The sequence below is a fragment of the Zootoca vivipara genome, chromosome 7 (genome assembly GCF_963506605.1).
Source record: "Zootoca vivipara chromosome 7, rZooViv1.1, whole genome shotgun sequence".
Classification (NCBI taxonomy): domain Eukaryota; kingdom Metazoa; phylum Chordata; class Lepidosauria; order Squamata; family Lacertidae; genus Zootoca; species Zootoca vivipara.
The window spans coordinates 20,660,189-20,683,422 of NC_083282.1; the positions used below are offsets into that span (position 1 = coordinate 20,660,189).

A 23,234-nucleotide genomic window follows, 5' to 3' on the forward strand; every position below is an offset into this window, starting at 1 on the left:
GCCCCAATGTTTTTGGGGGAACTGGGACCCCCAATGTTCAAAAGAAATTGGGGCCAAGCATGAAGCTGAGTGTGGTTTCAGTAGTTGTTGACTCTTTCTCCTGCCACTGCCACCCGCCATGAGGGGGAAGAAGAGGCCAATCGTGGAGCCCAGTGTGGTGTGATGTGGCTTTAGTGGCCGGTGGCTACTCTTCCAGCTGTGTAAGGGAAAGACAGGGGAAGCAGCCCCAGGCCAGTGGCAGCAGGAGGAAGTGTTGGCTGAGCGCTAGAGAGGAGGAACCACCGGCCATTGAAGCCACGCTACCACCATGTACAGCTCTGCCCTCCAGCTCCTCTGTTCTGACGTGCACATGCACGCCTTCGAGGCCCTCCATCTCCCTTGCAAAGTTGGCGTCTCTGCAGCCACTGATGGGGATGAGAGCAGAAAAACACACTGCATGCTGATGTCATTGCACAGTTAAACCTATTTGAAAAATTGGCATGGGACTACTGTGTGGTCCTGTTGCATTTCCTAGTTCAGCCCCATTTACTTCCAGGTCACCTTCAATAACCCATAGCGATTGCCACACATATAGCAACCACACCCAGCCACTCTGCCACATTCCTTCCAGCTTTCACTCCTCTCTGTCCCTACATCTCTGCAGTGTTGCCACATGGCCTGAGCCCTTGCACCTATCTCTTACCCATGTTCAGGCTCCCTACACCCCACTCTGTAGAGCTGCTGTTTTCCTTCACAACTTGTTTCCCCAGTAGTCTTGTTTTCTCAGTTGCTTCCTTGTTAGTCTTCTCCACCTGAAAGAGGAGACAGGGCCGTTTTTGAGAATGAGAAATTTGATCTACAGCAATTGTCGGTGAACACTGTACAGTTTGGAAAATTGTTTTCTTTTTTATGTTGGTTATCTCCACACACCTCCTGAGACATGACCCATGTGGTCCTTGCCCAGACTGACAAGTGAGAGGCAACAGGGGTAGAAGCTATTACCGTCTTGCAGTTCCCATTCCCCAATTGGTCCCTTCAGTCCTGATAACGTTAGTGGGAATTGTGATATCATCATGACATGATCTGTGGCTTCCACTGATGTGCTCTGAGGTACCACCCTGTGAAGGAAACGTCTGATATTTTCTAGCCCATAGACATGTCCTGCATTTTCTGCTTTTCTCTGTGAACACACTCTGGGTTTAAGCTCTGACCTATATACGGTAGCATGCTAGGGCCAGTCCTCACGTTAAAATTAAAATAAAATCATGTGGTGTAGCCCTTGGGGAACTGAACCATTCAGAATGCTTATGGGGGATAGAATTGCTCGAATGTTCTCCCATGCTAAAAACTCCTTCAAGGTGGAAATAAAACACACCTGGGAGAAAGTCTGTGTACTACTGTTATGTACTACCATTCCTCATCTAGTGTGGTGCTTTTTAAATTATTAAGTGGAGAGTATATATTATATTTTGCCTGCAGTGTGAAGTGACACTATATCAAAATGGTTGTCCCTTGTGTCCCTAAAACCCTAACCCTAACCCTAACCCTAACCCTCACCCTCCTTGGCTGAAATCTTTGGTAGGTGCAGAGCGCTTCACAGAAAATCCACCTTAGCTATCTTAAACATACACTGGAAGCAGAGTATTATTAAATAATTCCATCTAGATGGCAAATAAGAATGGTTAGACTGTGCATTTGAAATACACTTGATTAAGCTGTTCTCTAAGGTGGCAATTGAAAAAAACTTGCTTTGCGTGAATGCCTGCCTTGTTGGTGTTTCTAGGCCTGTAACCTTTGCATGAATTCAGTTTGACTACTCTTTCCTGCAGTGCCCAGTACCTGTTTTAGAAGTAACTTTTAGAGATCCAGCTTGTAGCACCCACAGGACCTTGGAGATTTCAGGAAACATGGGACCGCTTCTGGGCTCATAATCTGAAACCACTGGCATGGGGGCACTGTTGGTTGACAAGCAGTGCCTACCCTTGGGAGTTCTCTTGTCTTGTCACTACGTTTTGTTTGATGGTGTGGGACATTCAGGGAGGCCATATTTGGAGGTGCTGGTATTCCCAAAGTGCATATCACATGGATGTTGATGTGTCTCTGGTGGCAGCCCAATTCCCAAGGCGCTTTTGTTGTAGACTGGTGTTAACATATGAACTCGGCCGTAGGATCAGCAACGCATAGAGTGCCTTGTTCCAGCAAATCTACCTGTGCTCATAATGAGTAACATTTTCTGACAGCTTGTATAAAACAGCTTGAATAAAATACTTTATTTGGCCTGGCATGTGGGAGATTTTACTGGGGTTGGAGGCGGAGGGAGGAATGGACTCTTAATTGATGGGATAGACTAAAATTCTATTTAGGAAATGCTATTATACATATATGTTGTGTAGAATGGCTGATGGAATTGCATAGTACCGTTGGCAGTTCCTGTTAATATGGCTATATGAAGAGAAAAGTTAGTGGTTTTTAACTAATGAAATGGATCCAAATGTGCTTGCTACGGCAGTGATGAAATGAATATTTTTGGTTTCTTCTTAGATCTTCTGCTTCCTGCCTGTAACCCCACTTAATATTTTAAAGACAAAAAGTAGCAAGGATTATTCATGTTGCACATGAACATGTTCACCTATATGGTACCCAAGATTTCTGTGATCTTTCCACACACTTTTCCTTAGTTTCCACATAAGGCTATAGACCTCCTTGGATAGGATACAACTCTTAAGAGTGCGGTTCTCTGAGATGTTTGCAGAAGTCCTTTCGATGGCGCTTTAAGTGCTTCTAGTAAGCCCTATGCTGAATGACAGTGCATCTGAAGAATAAGTTGGCTAGTGGCAGCTGGCCAGTTATTTTATTACTGCTATCAATTTCAGGTGAAGTGGAGATCACTTACTCTACAGTCTGTTATTCAGACTGGCTTATGTTATTATATAGTTCACATTAATTACAGCATTTACCATTTGATCTGGTCCAGTGCGGATACTGATCCTTAAAAAATATTTTTATTCTGTCTCAGAAGAACATCAAGATTGGGTGAGAACAACCATAGCCACTGATGGCTTGCCTATACAGTAGCTGCTTTGGTTATTGTCAGGACCTAGTCAAAAAAACCCCTCTGTATCATCTTCTAGCATACTCACCTGGGAGATTCCACAGTGTGGAACTGTCTACAGTTACACAATGCAAAGTGAAGACACACACAATATTTTTAAACCAGTAGAGGTCCCTAGGAAAAGGGATTGATTGTTAAACTACTATGGTAATTATACAGTTGTACTTTGGAAATTGAATTGAATCCGTTCCGGAAGTCCATTTGACTTCCAAAATGTTCAGAAACCAAAGCGCTGCTTCTGATTGGCTGCAGAAAGCTCCTGCAGCCAATTGGAAGTCGCAGAGGCCCCATCGGACGTTTGGGTTCCAGAGAATGTTTGCAAACCGGAACACTCACTTCCAGGTTTGCGGTGTTCGGGAGCCAAAACATCCGAGTACCAAGGAGTTCGGGATCCAAGTTACAACTGTAGTTCTGTGAGGGGGGGTTGTTAACCAGTCTCAGCACCTTAACAAAATACAGTTCCCAGGATTCTTTGGCTGTTTAAAGTTGTTTGGTGCTGATTTACCTATAAAGTGCAGATAGGTCCTTAGTTAGGATTTCTTGACCTGGCCTTTCAGATGTTAGAATCATAGAACTGGAAGGAAACCTGAGGGTTATCTAGTCCAACACCGTGCATTGCAGGGCCCCATTGTTGGACAACTCCCACCATCACTGAACGTTGGCAATGTGGCTGATGCAAGTTGCGTTCCAGCAACATTTGGAGAAGAACTTTCCTCTATGCTACAAGCAAATGAACATCAAATCCAGGCTTAGCAAATAACTGTGAAGAAAATGTTCTCATTTTAAGAGCTATTTCCTTAAAATTTCTCCTCTCTTCTAAAATTTATAAAAGTTGGGTTTCTTGGCTGAATGTTGTCAAATAATGGGCATGTCCAGGTCTTTTTTTTCCCCCAGTCAGAACTCACCAGAACCGAGTTCTGGCACCTCTCAAGTGGCTGCCATTGCCATTCTAAGAGAACAATTTTTCTTGAAAAAATAGCACTGGGCAATAATAATTAGAATGGACTTCTGTTTAGTAGTCTGTTTAGTAGAAATAGCTGACAGGAAGTGGGCTTGTCTCAATAAAGGCAGGAGAAACATTAGGAGTTTCCGTATGCTCTGTTCTTGGGCATACATTTTTGTGGGTGTCTCTCCCTCAGGGTAAGAGCAGAGAGAAAGCTTTGTCCCTCCTCTCAACTGTTGCTAATTTAGGGAGCAATTTTGTGTTCCCTGGACTGAGGGGCTGTAGGATTATGATGACCTCCCTCTCTATGGGAGATCCACCTGGACAAATGGTGGAAAGTTAAATGGTAGAGCCAGAAACTGAATTCTTCCAGAGACAGGTTTGGATTTGCCAAAGCTGCTATTTCCCAGAAAGGGTTTTTTTTTAAAAAAAGGGCCAGCCCTGGAACTGGTATACCAGTTCCTCACCTATTAGTGTCAACTCAACAGGAGAGAATTGAAAGTGCTGCCCTCCTCCTGTTCTGGATGGCGCAAACCACATACAGTGGTACCTCTACTTACGAATTTAATGCGTTCTGAATGCACATTTGTAAGTCGAAAAAAATTGCAAGTCGAATCCCATAGGAATGCATTGGGACAAAAAATTCGTAAGTAGAAGCAACCCTATCTAAAAATTCATAAGTAGAAAAAATCCTATCTAAACCGCATCCAAGATGGTGGACGGAGCTCCATTCGTAAGTAGAAACATTCATAAGTAGAGTTATTTGTAAGTAGAGGTACCACTGTAATCACTTTAGGATGGCTCTGTTGGCTTGTTCCATAGAACTTAATAAGAAGCATCGAACGGAGTCATTCCTTGCATAGCCCCTACCTAGGATTTGCTTCTTAGCCACATAAAGGTGTGACAAAGAAATGGAACCCGGGAATTGGTATGGATATGCATCACAAACGTACATGGATTAAATCGTAGCAATAGCCCCGCATAATGTAAAACATGAACACAAATATAAATGGGTTCTCCCCCCTTTTCCTTTTTTCTTTTCTTTTTTTACAGAATTGTTTCTATTACTGGGGATTCACTGCCTGGCTTGCTTATTATATCAACCATCCTCTTTACACACCGCCCTGTAAGTAGCAACATAACACACATTTTACTTTTTATTTCGTTTCAGCATTTCATTAACGGTGCTAATTGAGTGCTAAATTGAACCTTCCGGTAACTTGTTTTTGTCTTGCAGCTTATGGACAAAAGCAGGTCAATCTCGCTTTGATCATGTTCCTGGTGAGTAAGTTGCAAATATAAATAGTATATTGTAAGAAATTTCCTTTGCTGTACTTTAGATGGAACAGGCAAATGCAGATGTACAAATGGCGACTATATTCCTGACTGCAGCTTAAAATGCCAGTTTCAGTAGAGAGGAAGCTCCCTCCCTTTTGTCTGAATGGTTTTATAGAATCTGGGATTCAATTACATATAAACTCATTTACTATGTGCAAGCAAAGGGCAAAGGATTGTAGGAAAATAGATTTATAGAGATATTGGTGACTTGCTTTCTTTTGGATTGACAAATTTAAATAATTTAATAATAATAATAATTTAAATAATTTAAATAATACAATCTGCACCATTTCTTTTGGTTTGAAAAAATAATTTTTTTAAGAAATGTTGCCGCCCCCCTTTTCGTATAATAATAAGTTATAAATACAAAATTAAGTACACTGATTGAAATGGTGCTGAAATCTTCCAATGAATTAAACCACTGGTGCCACTTTAAGGGGGATTTTTATAAGGAACACAGTTGATTCTGGTGCTTAGTGTAGAGTGGGCTAATGAGACCATTGTTGTTGTTTTACTAATCCTCATAATTGCATTTGTTCAGAGCCCTCTTTATTTAAAGCAGTCTTTGTTTTAATTGTCTTTTATTTCTGTCTCATTGCAGACATGTGAAGCTGGAAACTTTTCTATTCATGTTGCACTTAGTAATTTGAGAAGAGATGGTAAAAGTTGAGTGCTTGGTTTCTATTATTATTATTATTATTATTATTATTGAATTGAATTAGGGTGAGCTTTCAAAAGTGTAAACTGACCTCCCCCTCAGAATTTCTTTATTTTGGTAAAAATCATCAATACTTCCGCAAACCTTGGGGTTCCTCCAAGCCTGCTGATACCTACCAGTCGGTGCTGTTTTGGTTACAAAAGGATTTGCATTGGAGAATTAGTTCATATTAATATACAGTGGTATCTCTGGTTACAAACTTAATTCGTTCCGGAGGTACGTTCTTAACCTGAAACCGTTCTTAACCTGAGGTACCACTTTAGCTAATGGGGCCTCCCGCTGCTGCCACGTGATTTCTGTTCTCAGCCTGAGGTAAAGTTCTTAACCCGAGGTACTACTTCCGGGTTAGTGGAGTCTGTAACCCGAAGTGTTTGTAACCCGAGGTACCATTGTATTTGATTAAAGCTACAATTATTCTGGGCAGACAGTCCACTACAGGAACTGCCTAGAGATAGTTACAGGTAGGTAGCCGTGTTGGTCTGGCGTAGTCGAAACAAAATAAAAAAAAATCTTCCAGTAGCACCTTAAGAGACCCACTAAGCTTGTCATTGGTATATAGAGATAGTCAGCATAGGTTATTGGCTAATGACATTGCCATTTTAGAAAAAAAGATTTCCAAATATTGCAAGGCAAGGGAGGAGGAAACAGGACTTCTGCTCTAAACTGTCTAGTCTTACGGAGAGCGAAAAAGGATTCTTAGCTTAGCTCATGGTAGAATGGTCCTTTTCATCCCATCCCACAGCTGATCATTCTATAATCCAGAGAAGGACAGACTTCAGACCTGCAGGAGCTACTTTGGGTTTTACCAGAACCCCTTTATCTACCAGCATGGTGTAGTAGTTAAGAGCAGTGGACTCGTAATCTGGTGAACCGGGTTCGCGTCCCTGCTCCTCCTCATGCAGCTGCTGGGTGACCTTGGGCTAGTCATACTTCTCTGAAATCTCACAGCCCCACTCACCTCACAGAGTGTTTGTTGTGGGGGAGGAAGGGAAAGGAGATTGTTAGCTGCTTTGAGACTCCTTAGGGTAGTGATAAAGCAGGATATCAAATCCAAACTCTTCTACCAACTAGAGCCATGCTGCCAAATCATATATTATAGGGGAAATATATCTGTATACAGAAAGTACCACTAGTTTTACATTTCTGTGGATCTTTTAAATCAATAGGATCCAAGACCAGTAAGATCCCTTATCCGACGAAGAATCCTTTCACATGGCTGTTTTATTTTGTGTCCTGCCCTAACTATACCTATGAGGTATGTATGTTTGACAACTGGATGGCACGGTAATGTTTAGCTTATGCTTAAAGATTGGTTTAAGATTTTGCTTTCGTAGGGGAGTGTAAAGAAATCATCAGGATTCTATGGGGGCAACTTCTGGGATGAGAAACTCAGTAAAATGCATGTATTTTATTATGCCCCCACCTTGGGCACAGAAGCACAGCTGAGTTGCATCTCAAACACATCCGTTGCCTTGAGACAGTTTCACCTCTCAGTGAAACTGACGAAGAAAGGGTAAGATAAAGATTGATTTTAAAAAAAAATTGCCCAGTGAAAGAGCTAAATTAGTCAGATAATGACTTGTGTAAACAGGAGTATTGCAGGAGGTGGTTGGGAGGATTATGCAACTATCCAGGCCCTATTACATTTTCACATTGTGGCAGTGCTGACTCTACCATGAAGTAGGCTGTGTGACACAGCTCACCTTTGCAGTACTAGCAAAGCATAGAAAAATTACCAGTTATTTAGCTGCTTGCATTTTTGTGTGTGTGTGTGTTCTTTGGATTTTGTGTTGGACATCAAAATATTATGAGCTCTGTCTCTACGTCATATTGACTTTTGTGTTTGGAGCATAGGAATTTATCATCTGGCTTCATTGTCTTACTTGAGACTTCATTTGCTGCAAAGGGATGTTGCAGCAGAGGGTCACTTTTGTAGGAATATAGACTTTATGGAGCGAGCAAGAGTGGGGAAATGCATTATGTACCACGAAAACAGATGGTTACCGTGCAGATGGCGGCAGGCAGTATGTGTGCACATATATGAGTTTTCCATGGAGAACTCCCTTCGGAAGCAACCACCTAAAGTTCAGAGAGAGAGGTTTTTAAAGGATGTTGGGAGGACGTTTGTGTACATGTACCTGTTTTAAAAGCTCTCATTCCAAATTCCCAAACTTTTTTTTAAAAAAAAAACTTGAGAAGAGTGTAAAGAAGTGTTAAGGGGCAGCTTCTGAGGCCACTTCCAGATTATTAAGCATTCATCTTCATGGTTTGTGGGGAGATTGTATGACATCATATCAAACCATGGTTATCCCTCAGTTTCCTTAAAACAAAGTCTTCTTTTTTTAAAAAAAACTTTTTTCCGTGCATGAGTGTCTAATCCACTTAAAATGTACAACCTGAATTTGCCCGTGTGCGATTGAATCCCACCCGCAAAATAGTGACTCCCTGGAAAATGCCCCAAACTGGGAAAATTCTTAGGAAGAAAAATATGAAGACAAAGAGTTGGTTAGGATAGGGGTATAGCTGTATAGGCCATAGGTCTTGGAGGTGAGTGAGTGGCTAAGTGGTTGCATTTTTGACTGACCAGGTTTGCAGGTGTGTGAGACTGACACTTGCATTCACTGCCTCCATTCTTTCTCAACAGAAAATAAACACTATGTTCTAGAACAGGGGTCGACAAACTAAGGCCCGGGGGCCGGATGCGGCCCAATCACCTTCTAATTCCAGCCCACAGACGGTCCAGGAATCAGCATGTTTTTACATAAGTAGAATGTGTCCTTTTATTTAAAATGCATCTCTGGGTTATTTGTGGGGCATAGGAATTCGTTCATTTTTTTCCTTCAAAATATAGTCCGGCCCCTCACAAGGTGGACCGGCCTCCTGCTGAAAAAGTTTGCTGACCCCTGTTCTAGACTCAATTTTTTTTTCTTTCAAAATTGAAGTGGTGTAGGTTTGTTGAGGTTGCAAAAACAACACTGCAAGGGGCCTGTGCTTTTGTGGATTCTGGTCCATATATCCAAATGGCTCCAGTTACTTATCTGGTTGTGTGCATGATTGTATTTCAGCTGTTTTATTACTAAGGTTTTTACAAGCTGATATTAAAAAGAGATGCATTTGTATGTATTTTTTAAAAGGGGGACTAGGTTGTTTTAGCAGTTTTCATCGTGTGAAATAGTTTTGCATTTTCTTCACCATTACAGCTGGGGACATGGATTGGTTTTACTATCATGACTCAATGCGTTCCAGGTGAATAAGATTCTTGGTTTGAAAATTTTGGGCTAATATTCCAGCTACAATATTTCATAAATGTTGACATCTCTTTTTCTCTCTCTCTTTCTTTCTTTCTCTCTCTCTCTTGCAGTGGGACTCTTCACCTTTCTTTGTTTCATTCAGATGTCAGTCTGGGCAAAAGATAAACACTGCACCTATATACGAGAGTTTAAGGATTATCCTAGTCTTAGAATGTCTATCATTCCTTTCTTATTGTAAGAACAAGGTTGTTGGGATTTTTTAAAATTGAATTATCAGAAACAAAGCGGGTGAGGCTGTATGGACACAACCACAGGCAAAGAAAATGAGTTACGGTATGAAGATAATTTAGGCAAGGTTTCCCAGTAGCATGCAGAAATTCCTATCTAGTGTGGAATTCCATGGGCTCAAAAGCTACATAGTGGGGTAGGAGAGCTGGGGGTGGACGGGACTTTCACATCTGGCAACCAATGTGCCCTTTTGGTTTCAGATAATACATGGGTAGTACATCTATTCTTCAGGGAAGACCGATCGTTCTATTTACTACGGTGGACAATAAAGTCACTGGATTGGTACCACAGCTATCCCCAAGTGGGCAGGACCCAACTGCAGTCGAACTGATCAAAGTACCCGATGAAGAACTGTGCGACCAAATGCTGCATCAGTTGACAATAATTAGTCCAGTTTGTAATGCCTGGTGAAGGTACTTGAGGAAGACCAAGTAGCTGCCTTACAAATACCAAGCAGTGGAGCATTAGCCAGTATACCTGAAGGAGCATCTCCTCCCCCATTGTTCTGCCCAGACACTGAGGTCCAGCGCTGAGGGCCTTCTGGCGGTTCCCTCACTGCAAGAAGCAAAGCTACAGGGAACCAGGCATAGGGTCTTCTCAGTAGTGGCGCCCACCCTGTGGAACGCCCTCCCATCAGATGTCAAAGAGATAAATAACTACCTGACATTTAGAAGACACCTGAAGGCAGCCCTGTTCAGGGAAGTTTCTAATGTGTGACAGTTTAATGTATTTTAATATTTTGTTGTAAGCCGCCCAGAGTGGCTGGGGAAACCCAGCCGGATGGGCGGAGTACAAATAATAAATTATTATTATTATTATTATTATTATTATTATTGGCGGCGAAGGCCGCCGAAGAGGATGGTGAACCTGGTTGAACAAGCAAATAGATGCGTTGGCTGGGGCAGCTTGAGTGATTCATAAGCTAGGGAAATGCAAGCCCGTATCCATCTGGCAAGGGTGGAACTTGAAACCCTCCTCCGCAGAGATGAAGGGTGGAAGGACACAAATAAGGAGCCCGTTGTTCTACTTTCTTGTGTTCAATGAATGTACAGCTTTTGTGTCTGACGGACGCCTAAGGAATGCCAGGCCTTTCCCCTAGGGTGCTTTGGATTAGGACAGAAAGTTGGAAGAGTCTATTCCTGTTGGACATGGAATTTTGAAAGTACTTTCGGCATGAGGGTACAATCTGAGCGCAGCATTACTTATGGAAGATGCAGAGGTGTTTCACCACTGACAGGGCAGACATCTCAGACACAGCAGACTGAATAGCCACCAAAAAAGAGAATCTAGAAAGACAGATTTCAAAGATATGAGCCACAGAAGTTCAGATGGCGGGCGTTGAAGAGCCGTTAATACAGTGTGCAAATTCCAAGAAGGGAAACAGTGTGCCACAGGAGGATGTTGCAAAACCGTGCCCCTGAGGAAATGCTTCATTTTATTTTAAAAAAATAGATTTTCCGATTTACAAACAATCATCAAGCAAACAAATATGACCATTTCCAGAAGTTCCCTTTGACTTCTCTCCTCCCCTCCCCTTTGGTGGGTCCTTACGTTAACTTTTTCTCCTGCATCTTTTCTGTTAATCCGATTCTACTCCAATAAAACCATAGTCCAACTTTTAACTACAAGTGTCATTCCAATCCTACTAGTAATTTTAATTGTTTACAGTGATTTTTTCATATAAATTACATATTTCCCCCATTCCCATTGTTGAAATTTTGGTCTTTCTGATTCCTAATTCTTCTGGTCAGTTTTGCTATTTCTGCATAGTCCATCAGTTTAATCTGCCATTCTTCTCTAGTTGGGGCTGTGCCTTATTTCCATCTCTGGGCTAATGGTGTCCAGGCAGCAGTAGTTGCGTACGTAAATAGCCTCTTCTTGTCACTTGGAATTTTGGCACCTACAATTCTTAAAAGAAAACCATCTGTTTTATTCATTTCCCCAAAATTCTTTTACTACTTTACAAGTCCAACACATGATAGAAGATGCCCTCTTTCCCCTTACATTTCCAGCATGCATTGCTCTTGCTTTATACATTCTAGCTAACTTGCTAGGGGTTAAATACCAATGATACACCATTTTAACATAATTTTCTTTCAAAGTGTAGCATGCTGTAAACTTTTAAGTCCCAATTCCATAACCTCCCCCATGTTGCCAGTTGTATATTATATCCCAAATCCCTCGCCCAGTGTATCATTACTGATTTGACCTGTTCGTATTTAATATGCCATTCTAATAATAAATTGCACATTTTCGAAGGTAATTTAGTCTTATTTTCTAACAGCTCCTTTTCAAATTTAAAGGTTTCATTAAAGAAACCTTTCTTTTTGTCCATCTTAAATAAGTTAAGTTGATGATAATGTAACCAATTGTTCTGCCAAATGCAGCGGTTCCTTTTAAAGATATCAGGACAAAAGGAATGAGGAGGTGGAAGGTGAACCAAAGAACCTTTATTACAGAAAACAGAACATACATACCCGATGTCCCCAATCTGCTCCCTGGGTAGCGAGGACATGCAACCTATCTCAGTTCTCCTCCAGGCAGGCAGGCTCCCTACCCATCCCAACTGCCTGCCTTTTATAGAGAGCCTTCTCTTAATAGGCAACACCTGTGGTCAACAAGCTCTCTTCCCTTTAAGAAACATCCACACGGAAGCTAAGTTTGGGGCGCGGCGCGGCTATGGTGAGAACTCTTAAGACATGCCATCCTATCTCCTCGTCACAATGTCTTCCGCGTTGTTTCCCATACACCAATCAGTTAATAATACAGTGGTACCTTGGTTTACGAACTTAATCCGTTCCGGAAGTCCGTTCTTAAACCAAAGCGTTCTTAAACCAAGGTGTGCTTTCCCATAGAAGGTAATAGATTTATCCGTTCCAGACGAAAAGCAACCCCTAAAACAGCAATTTCACATGAGTTTTACTATTTAACGAGGCCATTGATCTATAAGATGAAAGCAATAAACAATGTACTGTACTGTAAACATTAGTGGGTTTTTTTAACCTGCACTGATGATAGTCATTGTCTGGATGGGGGGGGGGGTCCGGGTCCTCTTCCAGATTCTCAATCGGTGACTCCTCTCCTGCCATTCCTTCCCTAGCTTTTTTTTTACACCACTGCCACCTGGTTCAAACTTGCTGGATCTTTTCCTTACCCAAATTTTTTTCAATTGAGACTTGCTTTTGCCGATGTTTTAAAATTTGTCTAAAGTAAGACATTACGTTATCATTGTAGGTGTTAGTGGCATGACTTACAGCAGCTTTATCCGGGTGATATTTTTCAGCAATAGTTTGCACTTCAGCCCATTTTGCAAATGTTTCTTTGATTGTTGCTGTAGATAGATTTTTTTCTGCTCTCCGAAAATATTTCCTCAGGTGCTGCCTTTTGCTGCTCCGTCAGTCCTGTGCTGCTCCACTAACTTCTCCGCACTGGGATGTCTTTACCGTTGTGTGTAGTGCCGTGGTGAACCACAGTGCCAAGCTGTGGGGGGCGCCTGGCGGAGAGTCCGGGGAGGGGAAAGCAGGGAGGTGAGCAAGGCGGAGCGGGTGTTGCTGCCTGTGCGCCTTCAGTGCCTGTCGGAGGTGCTAGGACCCTGTTCTGGTCTGCAGCGCCAGGTAAGAAGAGTGAGGTAGGCATGGAAAAAGCAACCGCAAAAACCGCGAGGTGTGGATCCTGTGCACGCTCCTACTTGGTAACATGCCCTTTGAACGCAGCGGCAGCAAGACTAGCTTTTCATGATAATGTTATTAATCAGTGCCTGGTATTACGCTGCCCCCCTGCAGGTTTTTTTTTTGGCAGGCGTAACTTCTTTGGCCGCCTTCCCCGCCGCCTGCACGCAACTTCGGGCTGCAAATGTGACATGCACAGACTTCTCTCACCTCCTCCCCACCCTTCCCGTTCCCCCGCCTGCAGTTAGCTTCTTCCCGCCCCCAGCTCTATTTTTGGGTGGGGAGAGGAAAGGGTGGGGGATGCTTTGTGCTTTCCTAACTAAGGCACCTCTTGAGGCGTCCCAGGAGCTGTAGGGAGGGAGTGCCATGGGGGGGGGTTGGAACATGCGCCCCAGAACCGACTCCACCTCCAGGCTCTTCTGCCACCCTGTTCTCTGTCCCCCACGACCAGCGCTCTCCTTCACAACAACCCTCGCCCCAAACGGGCTCCCCCCAAACTGCCAAGTGAATCGTTGGAACTTTCTGAGCTGCTTCTTAGAATGGTTTTTGTTAGAACCTGTTTTGAAAGGGCACGGAAAGAGCTATGTGAGAACTTGCAGTGGTACAGTTTTGTAATTTAGGCTCAAGGCTCAATAGTCAGTACATCCTGCGTTTTCCACTTTGGGGCTAGTAAAGTTCTTGCCGCAGTTGTGGCATACATGAATAATCTCTGATCCCCTTAGCAATCTCATCACCCATTAGTCCCAATAAAAACGCATTAAACAAATTTATATTCTTTGCTGTCAACCATATTCCCAGATATTTTGCTTCCTTCACTGCCACAATTCCACATTTTTGCTGTAATTCTTTGTCCTCTAACCGCATATTTTTGACCACCATTTTTGTTTTTATTCTATTTAATTTAAATCCAGCCAATTGTCCAAATTCAATTTCCTCCAATGCTTCCGCAACAGTTTCCTCTGGGTTTTCTAGTGTCAAAACCAAATCATCTGCGAAGGCCTTTAAATTCCTCAGCACCTATTTTTATACCTCTAATCTCTGATTTTTCTCTCAATCTATTTAAAAGTACCTCCAGGACCGTGATGAACAATAGTGGAGATAGCGGGCAGCCTTGCCTGGTACCTTTTGTTATATCGAAATAATTTGTTAACACATTATTCACAATCAATTTTGCTTTTTGTTCAGAATATATTGCTTCAATTCCATTCATAAAAGATCCCCCTACTCTCATTGTTTCCAAAGTCGTCTTCATAAACGGCCAAGAAATATTATCAAAAGCTTTTTCTGCGTCAATAAACATTAACACCGCAGGTTTATCGATCCTGGTCTCCAGATACTCTATTGTATTTATAATATGTCTCACATTATCTTTTAACTGTTGACCAGGAAGGAACCCTGCTTGGTCCTTATGTATTATCTGATTTAAAATTGCTTTTATTCAATTTGCCAATATGTCAGCAAAAAGCTTGTCATTATTCAATAATGATATCGGTCTATAATTATTGACATCTAATCCATCTGTATCTTGTTTTGGAATGGAATCAATGTTATATATGCTTCTTTCCATGTACTTGGGATCTTCTCTCCTTTTAAAATATTATTCATCACTTCTACTAGTACTGGTGTTAGCTGTCCGCTCAAAGTCTTATAATATTTCGCCGAAAGCCCATCCGGTCCTGGGGCCTTTCCTTGTTTCAATTGTTTTATGGTGTTTTGTACTTCCTGTATTGTGGCTAATGCATTTAACTTTTTCCTTTTATCTGGAATCTGATTCAATTTATTTTTCTCCAAATAACACTTCAATTTTCCCATATCCTCCTTTTCTTTACTATATAAACTTATATAAAATTTCTGAAAGACTTTCCTTATTTCCTTTTGATCCTCTGTCAATTCTCCATTCATCCTAATTTTATTAATTGCATTTTGATTTTGACGTTTCCTCAATTGCCATGCCAACAGTCTTCCTGTTTTGTTCACTGACTCCAAATTCTTTTGTCTCATTTGCTTTATTTTCCACTCTATCTCTTGATTCACCATCATTGAAAATTGGGATTGGAGCATTTAAATAATATTCTTTATCCTTGAATCCTCTGGTCTCTCGATTAATTTCTTCTCGTTTTCCATAAGGTGTTTCAAGATTTCCTCTTTTTTTCTTTTTCTTCAGGAAGCTGTTTTTTTGTATTAGGAAGCCTCTCATCACAGCTTTACTTGCATCCCAGACTACATACAATCCAGTTTCTTTGTTCAGATTCCATTGAAAATAATCTTTCAGAATTTCCTTTGCCTTCTCTACTACTTTTTCGTCGTTGAACAGGTCTTCATTCTCCCTCCATCTAAAGGAATTTTCCTCTTTTCCTCTCAATTCCATGGATATCGAGTTATGGTCCGACAATGTATGTGGTGAGATTTCATTTCTTATTACCCTGGGTACTAGTTCCTTGGAAATCCACATATAGTCAATTCTACTAGAGCTCTGATTTGGCTCCGAAAAGAACGTAAATTGTTTCATCGTTGGGTGTTTTAATCTCCAAATGTCCACTATACCCAGGTTTTCCACTAAATCAAAGAACGTTTTCGGTAATTTCCCAGCAATCTTTCTCTTATTTGGCTCCTCCCGTATACCTCTCAATTTCAAATTCATCAGTTTTTGCCTCATCTCCAACAGAGCCATATTGTCCCAAATTTGCTCTTGCGCCTTATCCAAATCTGATATTTTCTCTTTCACTTGGTCTGTATCTTTTTTTGCTTCACGCACCTCTTTGTGTTTTCTTCATTGTATCCTCCATTGTTTTAGATCTTTCTGTCAAATCTTTTACTTCCGTTGTGAGTTCACCCACTGCTCCTTCAATCTTTTTGTCAATTGTCTCTTGCACTTCCCCCAATTTTTTCTCCATACGTTGTTCATTTTGCTTGAATTCTTCTTTTATTTTCTGCCATAATACCTCCAGGTCTTTGACTTCTTCCTGTTTCGATCCTCTCCTATCTGCAGGTGTTCCTAACCCACCTGTTTTTTCCCATTCTTTCCATTTTCCAAATTTTTATTTGTAATAACTTTCTTCCGCCACAAGAGGGAGTTCTCACCTGAAAATAAAATTTTTCAATCCCTTGTAGTACCAGATTGGCCCCTAGATGGAGCTCTAATGACCAAACAATACAAAACAAGCAATCTCTATATCCCCCACTGGGTGGCGCCAATCTCGTTCTTCCCTCCCTCAGTGACTCTCCACTCTTAAATCTCTATAAACAACAACAACACTTGTCCCGTTCCGCCAGTCTTTTGTACTTAAATTTTCAGCCCCTTGATTAGCCTAATTCCAATATGTCAAACCGGCCAAAAGAAGCCAAGTCCCACAACTCTTCGGTCACTTTTTGATCTAATCCTCATATGAAGAAAAAACAAGGGGAAATCCCAAAGTTGGCTTAATCCATACAGGCTTTCTCCCAATCTCTTCTGAAAACCCAGGGAACTTATCTAAAATGGGTTGGATAAGCCTTGCTCAGACGTCTGTATAATACTTGCAATAAAGGAGGGCATGTTCTAGTGTTTCCTGCTGCCCCACACCAGGGTAAAAGCCCTTCGCTGCTTTAGAATTTCAAGATTAGCCATGTATGGCATTTGGGCAGTCAAGTATCGTCTATTTTCACTAATCAGGAATTTTGGGGAGCTGGCCAGATCTACTTGTCATTGAGTGTCCGCCACTCGCTGTTTAATGGTGTTTTTTGCTCCTTCATACCCCATGGCAAGCAAGATTTGTGGATTAAATCCCAGGGTTGCTATTATATTTCCCACTGCTCCTTTCCATGTTGTTTGGAAATCATCTTTGATGGTCAAAGGGAGCCAGGCCACTCGGAAAGAAAACTAGTCTCAGCCAGTAATTTAGAATGGCAAGCCACACTCTAGCCTCGATTCTTAGAAATACGGTTTCAAGGCGTATGGTGGCATTAGTAACATATCTAGGTACTTGTAAAGCAGATCTTAGAAATTTGGATTGCACCGATTCTAACGGGGCATAGTTGGTAAATGGGCCTAATTGAGCACCATACAGCAATTGTGCAATCGATTTGGCCTCAAACAGCTTTAGGGCTGTTGGTATGTAATTCCTACCTTTGGACCTAAGGTACCTAAGGATGGCATTGGCACTTCTCTGGGCGTTCCCTGCAGCATATACGCCATGGGTTTTCCTACTTCCTGATGAGTGCAGGGCTATAACCAGATATTTAAAGCAGGTAACCTGCTCAATCTTGTGCCCGTCAATAAACCACACATATGCTTTGGGCCAGTGTGGTGGTGTGGTTAAGAGAGGTGGACTCGTAATCTGGGGAACTGGGTTCGCGTCTCAGCTCCTCCACATGCAGCTGCTGGGTGACCTTGGGCTAGTCACACTTCTTTGAAGTCTCTCAGCCCCACTCACCTCACAGAGTGTTTGTTGTGGAGAAGGAAGGGAAAGGAGAATGTTAGCCGCTTTGAGACTCCTTCGGGTAGTGATAAAGCGGGATATCAAATCCAAACTCCTCTTCTTCTTCTCTTAGCGAAGACCATAATTTTGGTTTTTTGATAGTTGAGGTCTAGTTTGCTCTCTGCACAGTATGCAGCAAGTGTTTTCATGGCTCTTTTAAGGCCAATTGGTGTTCTAGAGAGGATCGCAGCGTCATCTGCATAGAGCAGCACCAAAACATGCTTTCCTGCAAGTTTTGGAGGATGGAAATTTATATTACAAAGATGAGGAATCATATTATTTATGTAATTAAACAGGGATGGGGCTAGTATACATCCCTGTTTAACTCCCTTCTCAGTTTCTATTGATTTGGATATGTGGCCATGGGACGTATAGCACACTTTTAATGAGGTCCCTTCATATAGCATGCGTATTAGATATAGCAGACTTCTATCTATTGTGGTGGTCTCCAATTTTCCCCATAGTTTTGTTCTGGAGATAGAATCGAAAGCTGCTCTAAAATTGATGAAGGCCACGTAAAGAGAAGCAATTTTACTAGATGAGTACTTCTCTATCAGATGTTGAAGGGCTAGGCATTGGTCTATGGTCGTACGACCTTCTCCGAATCCTCCTTGCTCATCTGCCAGAATATTGTCTTCTTGTAGCCAGTCTTCAAATTTCCACTGCAAGTGTCTTGCATACAGTTTACTTATTGTATTAAGTAAGACTTAAGACTGATTGGTCTGTAGTTGGTACGGTCATCTTTCCCCCCTTTTTAATATATTGGGACGATGATTGATAGCCCCCAGTCTTCAGGGGTATATCCATAAGTATCTATGCCATTGAAAAGTGAGGCTAAAGTTGGGGCCCCAAAGTCCAGATTATTTTTGATGGCCTCTGCAGGTATTAAGTCTGCACCTGGTGCTTTCCCCAATTTCGGTTGGGCTACCAGACTTTCGATTTCTGACATTGTTACAGGGGCCCATTTTGGGAGAGCCAGAATATTTTCTGGGGGTTGGCCTCTCCCTCCTGCTCTGTCCTTGTAGAGTGACTCCCAAATCTCTGGAGTTATGTGGGTTTCTTCCATTGGTGGTTTGTTTGGTTGGGAGAGTTTTATGACCTTCCAAAAAAAGGGCTGAGTTGTTAGATTTAGCTGCCTGTATGACCTGTGTCCAGTTATTTATTACTGCTTCCTTTCCCCCCCTCTGCCAGCACTTGCTTATAATGCCTTTTTTGATAGAGGACAGCTAATGCAGCTGAGTGAGTTGCATTTGAAACAAATGCTTGGTGTGCATTTGTAAGGGCTTTTTCCGCACTAATGCAGTCCTTGTCGAACCATGGTTTAGAATGATGTTGATGTTACTTCTATTTTTTTTTTATTCTTGATATGAACATAGCGAACTATTTCACACATCTTATCAATGTGTGAGGTGTCTGGTGTACTGTCAAACATAATGCTGTAATATTTTGCTTTCTTAATACCAAACAAAATCTTATTCTTAACACTCTCACTTAGAAGTGTGATAAACTCATTTTGTGTGGTAGGGGACAGATAACTTGTATTTTGCCTGTTGGTGACTGACCTGCTTGCTCTAGTTTGATCAAGTGTTCTCTTAGTACTGGATCATACTTTGATCTCAACTACCGTAGCTGTAGAAAATTTCCTGTTTTCTGATAAGACCTCTCCTCCTTCCAGAGGGGAGGAGTTGCGAGTAGGAGCCATTTCCCGCGCTTGCAGGGGGGCGTGTTCAGCCCCCTGCATCAGCCCCGCTCCGCCGCTGAGCTAAACCCCTCAGCCAATAGGGCTCCATGGGGGCGGAGTCTGGCTGCATTTAAGGAGACAAGGAAATTTGCACATTGTGACTTACTTATTTTTACGAGCAGGTGCTTGTTCTGCATTGGACTCATGCAATGGACTCGTTTAGATCTTACCAGCATCCTCAAAGAGTGATGTCATTTGGGCTGAGCAGGTTGGACCGATTGACTGTGCGCCATAGTTAAAGCAGCAGAACAGTTTAGGTGTTTAGACTTCTGCGTTGCCTTTTTACGTGTTGGTTCCACCTAGGCTTGCACAGACTCCATAGATACCATCACAGGTGGAATTCAAGTTCAGGTAGGACACACTCCGTCACAACATAGAAGCATTTCCTGTGCAGCAGTTAATCGGTGCACAGGAATGGTGGTTAAGAAATGGCTGATGAACTCCAATGGCGGCAACAGCCGCCCCAGAAACAAAAAGAAAAATCAAATGTGCTTAAGTGAAAACAGAAATAAGTGGAGAAAATCAATATGGTGACTATAGCAAAGATGGAAAGAAATCAAGTGGAAAAGGATTTCCTCAGTGGAGGAAAACAAAGCGTAAAGGGCCTAAAACAAAAGTAACCAAAGGCAGCTTAATGCAGTAAAGATAGAAAGGAAGACCAGAAGGAGAAACGATAAAAAGAAAACTCACCTGAATGGAAACAGAGAGAGCTGGAGGGGGTAGGACGAACTGTTCCGTCAAGGCAGGAGGAAAAAAACCTGAGGAGATTCAGCCTACCTCCCACAATTCTTTGTTCCTTCCTCGGTAGCGTGGTGAGGGAATTACCCAATCCAGTGGCTTCATCGTCCACCGTAGTAAATACATTACAAATAAATGAGCCGCCATGGCTCATTGTGTCCCGGGCTTTTAAGACTCTACCCTTGTACTATATGTAGCCAAAGGGGCGCATTGGTTTCCAAATGTGAAATACATTGGCATTATTTTCAGCTTTCCTACTCCACTAACATCTTCGTATATTTTTAAAATTTGTGGGATTCAGTATTGGTTTTATCTTCTCTCCCAATTCCCATGTTGTCATCTTTAGCCATGAAGGGTGTTCAGAGCTAACTGTTCGGCAAAGGTATTATCCACTGTTGCCGAAAGAATATGCTTTCTGTAAAAGTCTGGGCTAGGCCCTGTGGCAAAAAGGAAGCATGAGAATTTGGTGTGAAACAGTCTGGAATTCCACAAACTGATACGTTCTGAGGGAGGGCACTTCCGGATGATATGTTTATTGAACATTCATCCTGATTTGTTTCTAGGGAGGTTAGATGATGTTGCATCAAAGCAATTATTATTGTTATCCCACTCTTTCTGGTGTGTTTCCCTTCACTTTCTTCATTGCAAAAAAAGTCTGACTTTGGGAGAAAGTGGGGTTGTTATGAAAGAGCTCCAAATCAGCTCTGATTGTGCAACCTGATTTCCCCAGTATGTGATTGAATCTAACCTGAAATAGCAACAGCCTGGAACTGCCCAATCTCTGGACGAATTGTGCTTCAAAGCTGAGGCATAGAAAGCTATGTGGGTGGCTTCAAATCAAGCATTTGCTGTGGGAAATACTTTTACAATGTGAATGAAAGTGGTACACACCCACAGAGAGAGAGAGAGAGAGCATTGGGAATGAGAATAACATGATTTATATGTTCAGAATAATCATTTGAAACGGACTTGTTGGGAACGAACCATTTCAGACTGCAAGGTGAGAGTTACCTATTTGAATTTTTCCATTGCAAGAAACTCCCAGATTTGTATAAAGCTTGAACATGAAGGAAAAGGGGTTCTCGTGTGTCTCTTGCCCTATTTAGCATGTTCTTGTTGTCTTAATGGATGGCTGGTAGTTGTATTTTGTATTAGATTTTAATATTTTGGGGCTTGAGGCTATATTTTGAATCAGCTGTTTTTGTATTGGTCTTTATTTAGTAAATTGACTTGTCAGGGTTTTAACCTTAAAAAGTGGTCCAGAAATACCGTACTTTCAATTATTACATTCAGGTTGTCCTGTTAGATGGAAGAAGCATTCAAACATTCACCACCCTGCAGTCTGAAGTGATGCAATACCAACAAGGCTATATCATGTGATTATTCTACTTGCAATTCTCATTCTTGGAACACACTTCATGCTGTACTCTGGTGCATGCTTAGGAATAGCAAATCTGTCAGTCTTTGTTCTCTCAGTTTCTCATGATTGTAGTCTTAAATTCAGTCCTCCACATTTATGCAGCATTTTGTGAATTTTCTGTTAGAAAGTCTCCTCCTGGAAGTTCTTCAGCATTTCAATATGAATTATAGAAAACACATTTTTGTATGCCGTTTTGACTAATGCACACATTTTTGCAAACAATGTTTCCTTAATATTATGCATTTTTAATGTTATTTTCACTAATATTCATTTTTATGTACACTTTTAACTACTATATGCATTTTTGTAAACATTGGTTGGTTGGAGAAGTGCATCGCAAAATTTGGATAAGTGTGAATTTCTAAGGGTGGCTATGTTCTGGTTCTCATAGTTTTGGAAAGTGTAAATTTGGCTTCAAATGCAAAGTGAATTGAATTCGCCCCCATTGTTATATCAGAGTAGGCTCAGGGATGCTTCCTTTCAAGTAGACATATAGGAGTGGGTTGCCCATGTACTTGCAAACATAAGTAGAACAATTGGTACTTAACCTGAAGAGTAGATTTGTGTTGGCAGGACAGGACCACTGGTTGGGCTATGGCTTTGACCCTTTGATGAAGGAAGGAGTGAAAATTTAGGAAGTAGATGGCTCCTTTGTCCTCAGTATTGCAGACTCAATAAGCACAAGTAGTCCATGGAGTCTCATCAGTTAATAAGGAAATAACATACAGTAATAAAGCCACATTCCTATGGAACAAGAACTTTTCCTAACTGTCTGAACTATTAAACAGTGTTGTAGGCCATTATAGGGTGGGGCCCCAATGGTCTCACGCTGGCAACACAAATCTACTATTCAGGTATGTACCAATCATACTATTTCCTTTTGCCAGCATGACACCACTGGTTGGGACATACCAAAGCTCTCCCAACTGGGTATCACTGCAAAAAAAGCACTGTGGGGAGGCCTGCTGGAGGACCTTCTGGCCAATGGTGGTATCAAGCTGATGCCCAGGTGTCTTGTCTTACAGTGTATGATAAAGGTACTGGGAGATGCTCAGGTGGCTGCCCTGCAGATTTCCAGTAGGGAGGTATTTGTGAAGGACGCCAACAGGACGTCTGCTGCCCCAGTAGAGTGTGCTGTCTGTTTGGCAGGGACAGGTAGCCTTTGCGCCTCATACGCTGTGGTAACGCAGGTGAAAATCCATCAGGATAGTGTGTTTGGGGTGACTTTTCCACCTAACATAGAATGGTGGAATGATTGTCAAAGCACTTTGGTATGGGCTATGTAGACTTTAGGTACCCTGCCTACCTACATCTTAAGGCAGAGCTTTCCAAACTCTGTGTCGCAACACGTTAGTGTGTGGGCTGCAGTGTGTAAGTGTGTCATGTGAATGCTCACCTCGCACTTCCCTGGGCTGGAAAGGGAGCAGGCGGCCCACCAATTTGCTAGTAAAACTGAATTACTGTGTTGTGAAATGATGCATGTCTAAAAAGTGTGTCACCAACGTGAAAAGTTTGGAAAGCTCTGGTCTAAGGAACGCCAGGCCTTTTCAAGAGGATGGTATGGATTGGGGAGGGAATCAG

General features: G+C 41.9%; 1 protein-coding gene across 3 annotated transcripts in view; it reads left to right on the plus strand.

Moving 5' to 3' along the window:
• The window catches only part of LOC118088377 (very-long-chain enoyl-CoA reductase-like), a 38,307-nt gene that overhangs the window by 14,085 nt on the left and 988 nt on the right, over window positions 1-23,234 (plus strand). For 2 of the 3 annotated variants that reach the window (XM_035121983.2, XM_035121980.2), the window contains exons 8-13: window positions 5,088-5,160; window positions 5,272-5,315; window positions 5,974-6,037; window positions 7,257-7,345; window positions 9,291-9,336; window positions 9,452-22,838. In XM_035121983.2, coding sequence (XP_034977874.1) covers window positions 5,088-5,160; window positions 5,272-5,315; window positions 5,974-6,037; window positions 7,257-7,345; window positions 9,291-9,336; window positions 9,452-9,579 — 444 coding nt within the window. In that variant the 3' untranslated portion in view covers window positions 9,580-22,838. Of the gene's footprint in view, window positions 1-5,087; window positions 5,161-5,271; window positions 5,316-5,973; window positions 6,038-7,256; window positions 7,346-9,290; window positions 9,337-9,451; window positions 22,839-23,234 lie in introns of those variants that run through there. The other variant, XM_035121981.2, reaches the window with a different exon arrangement.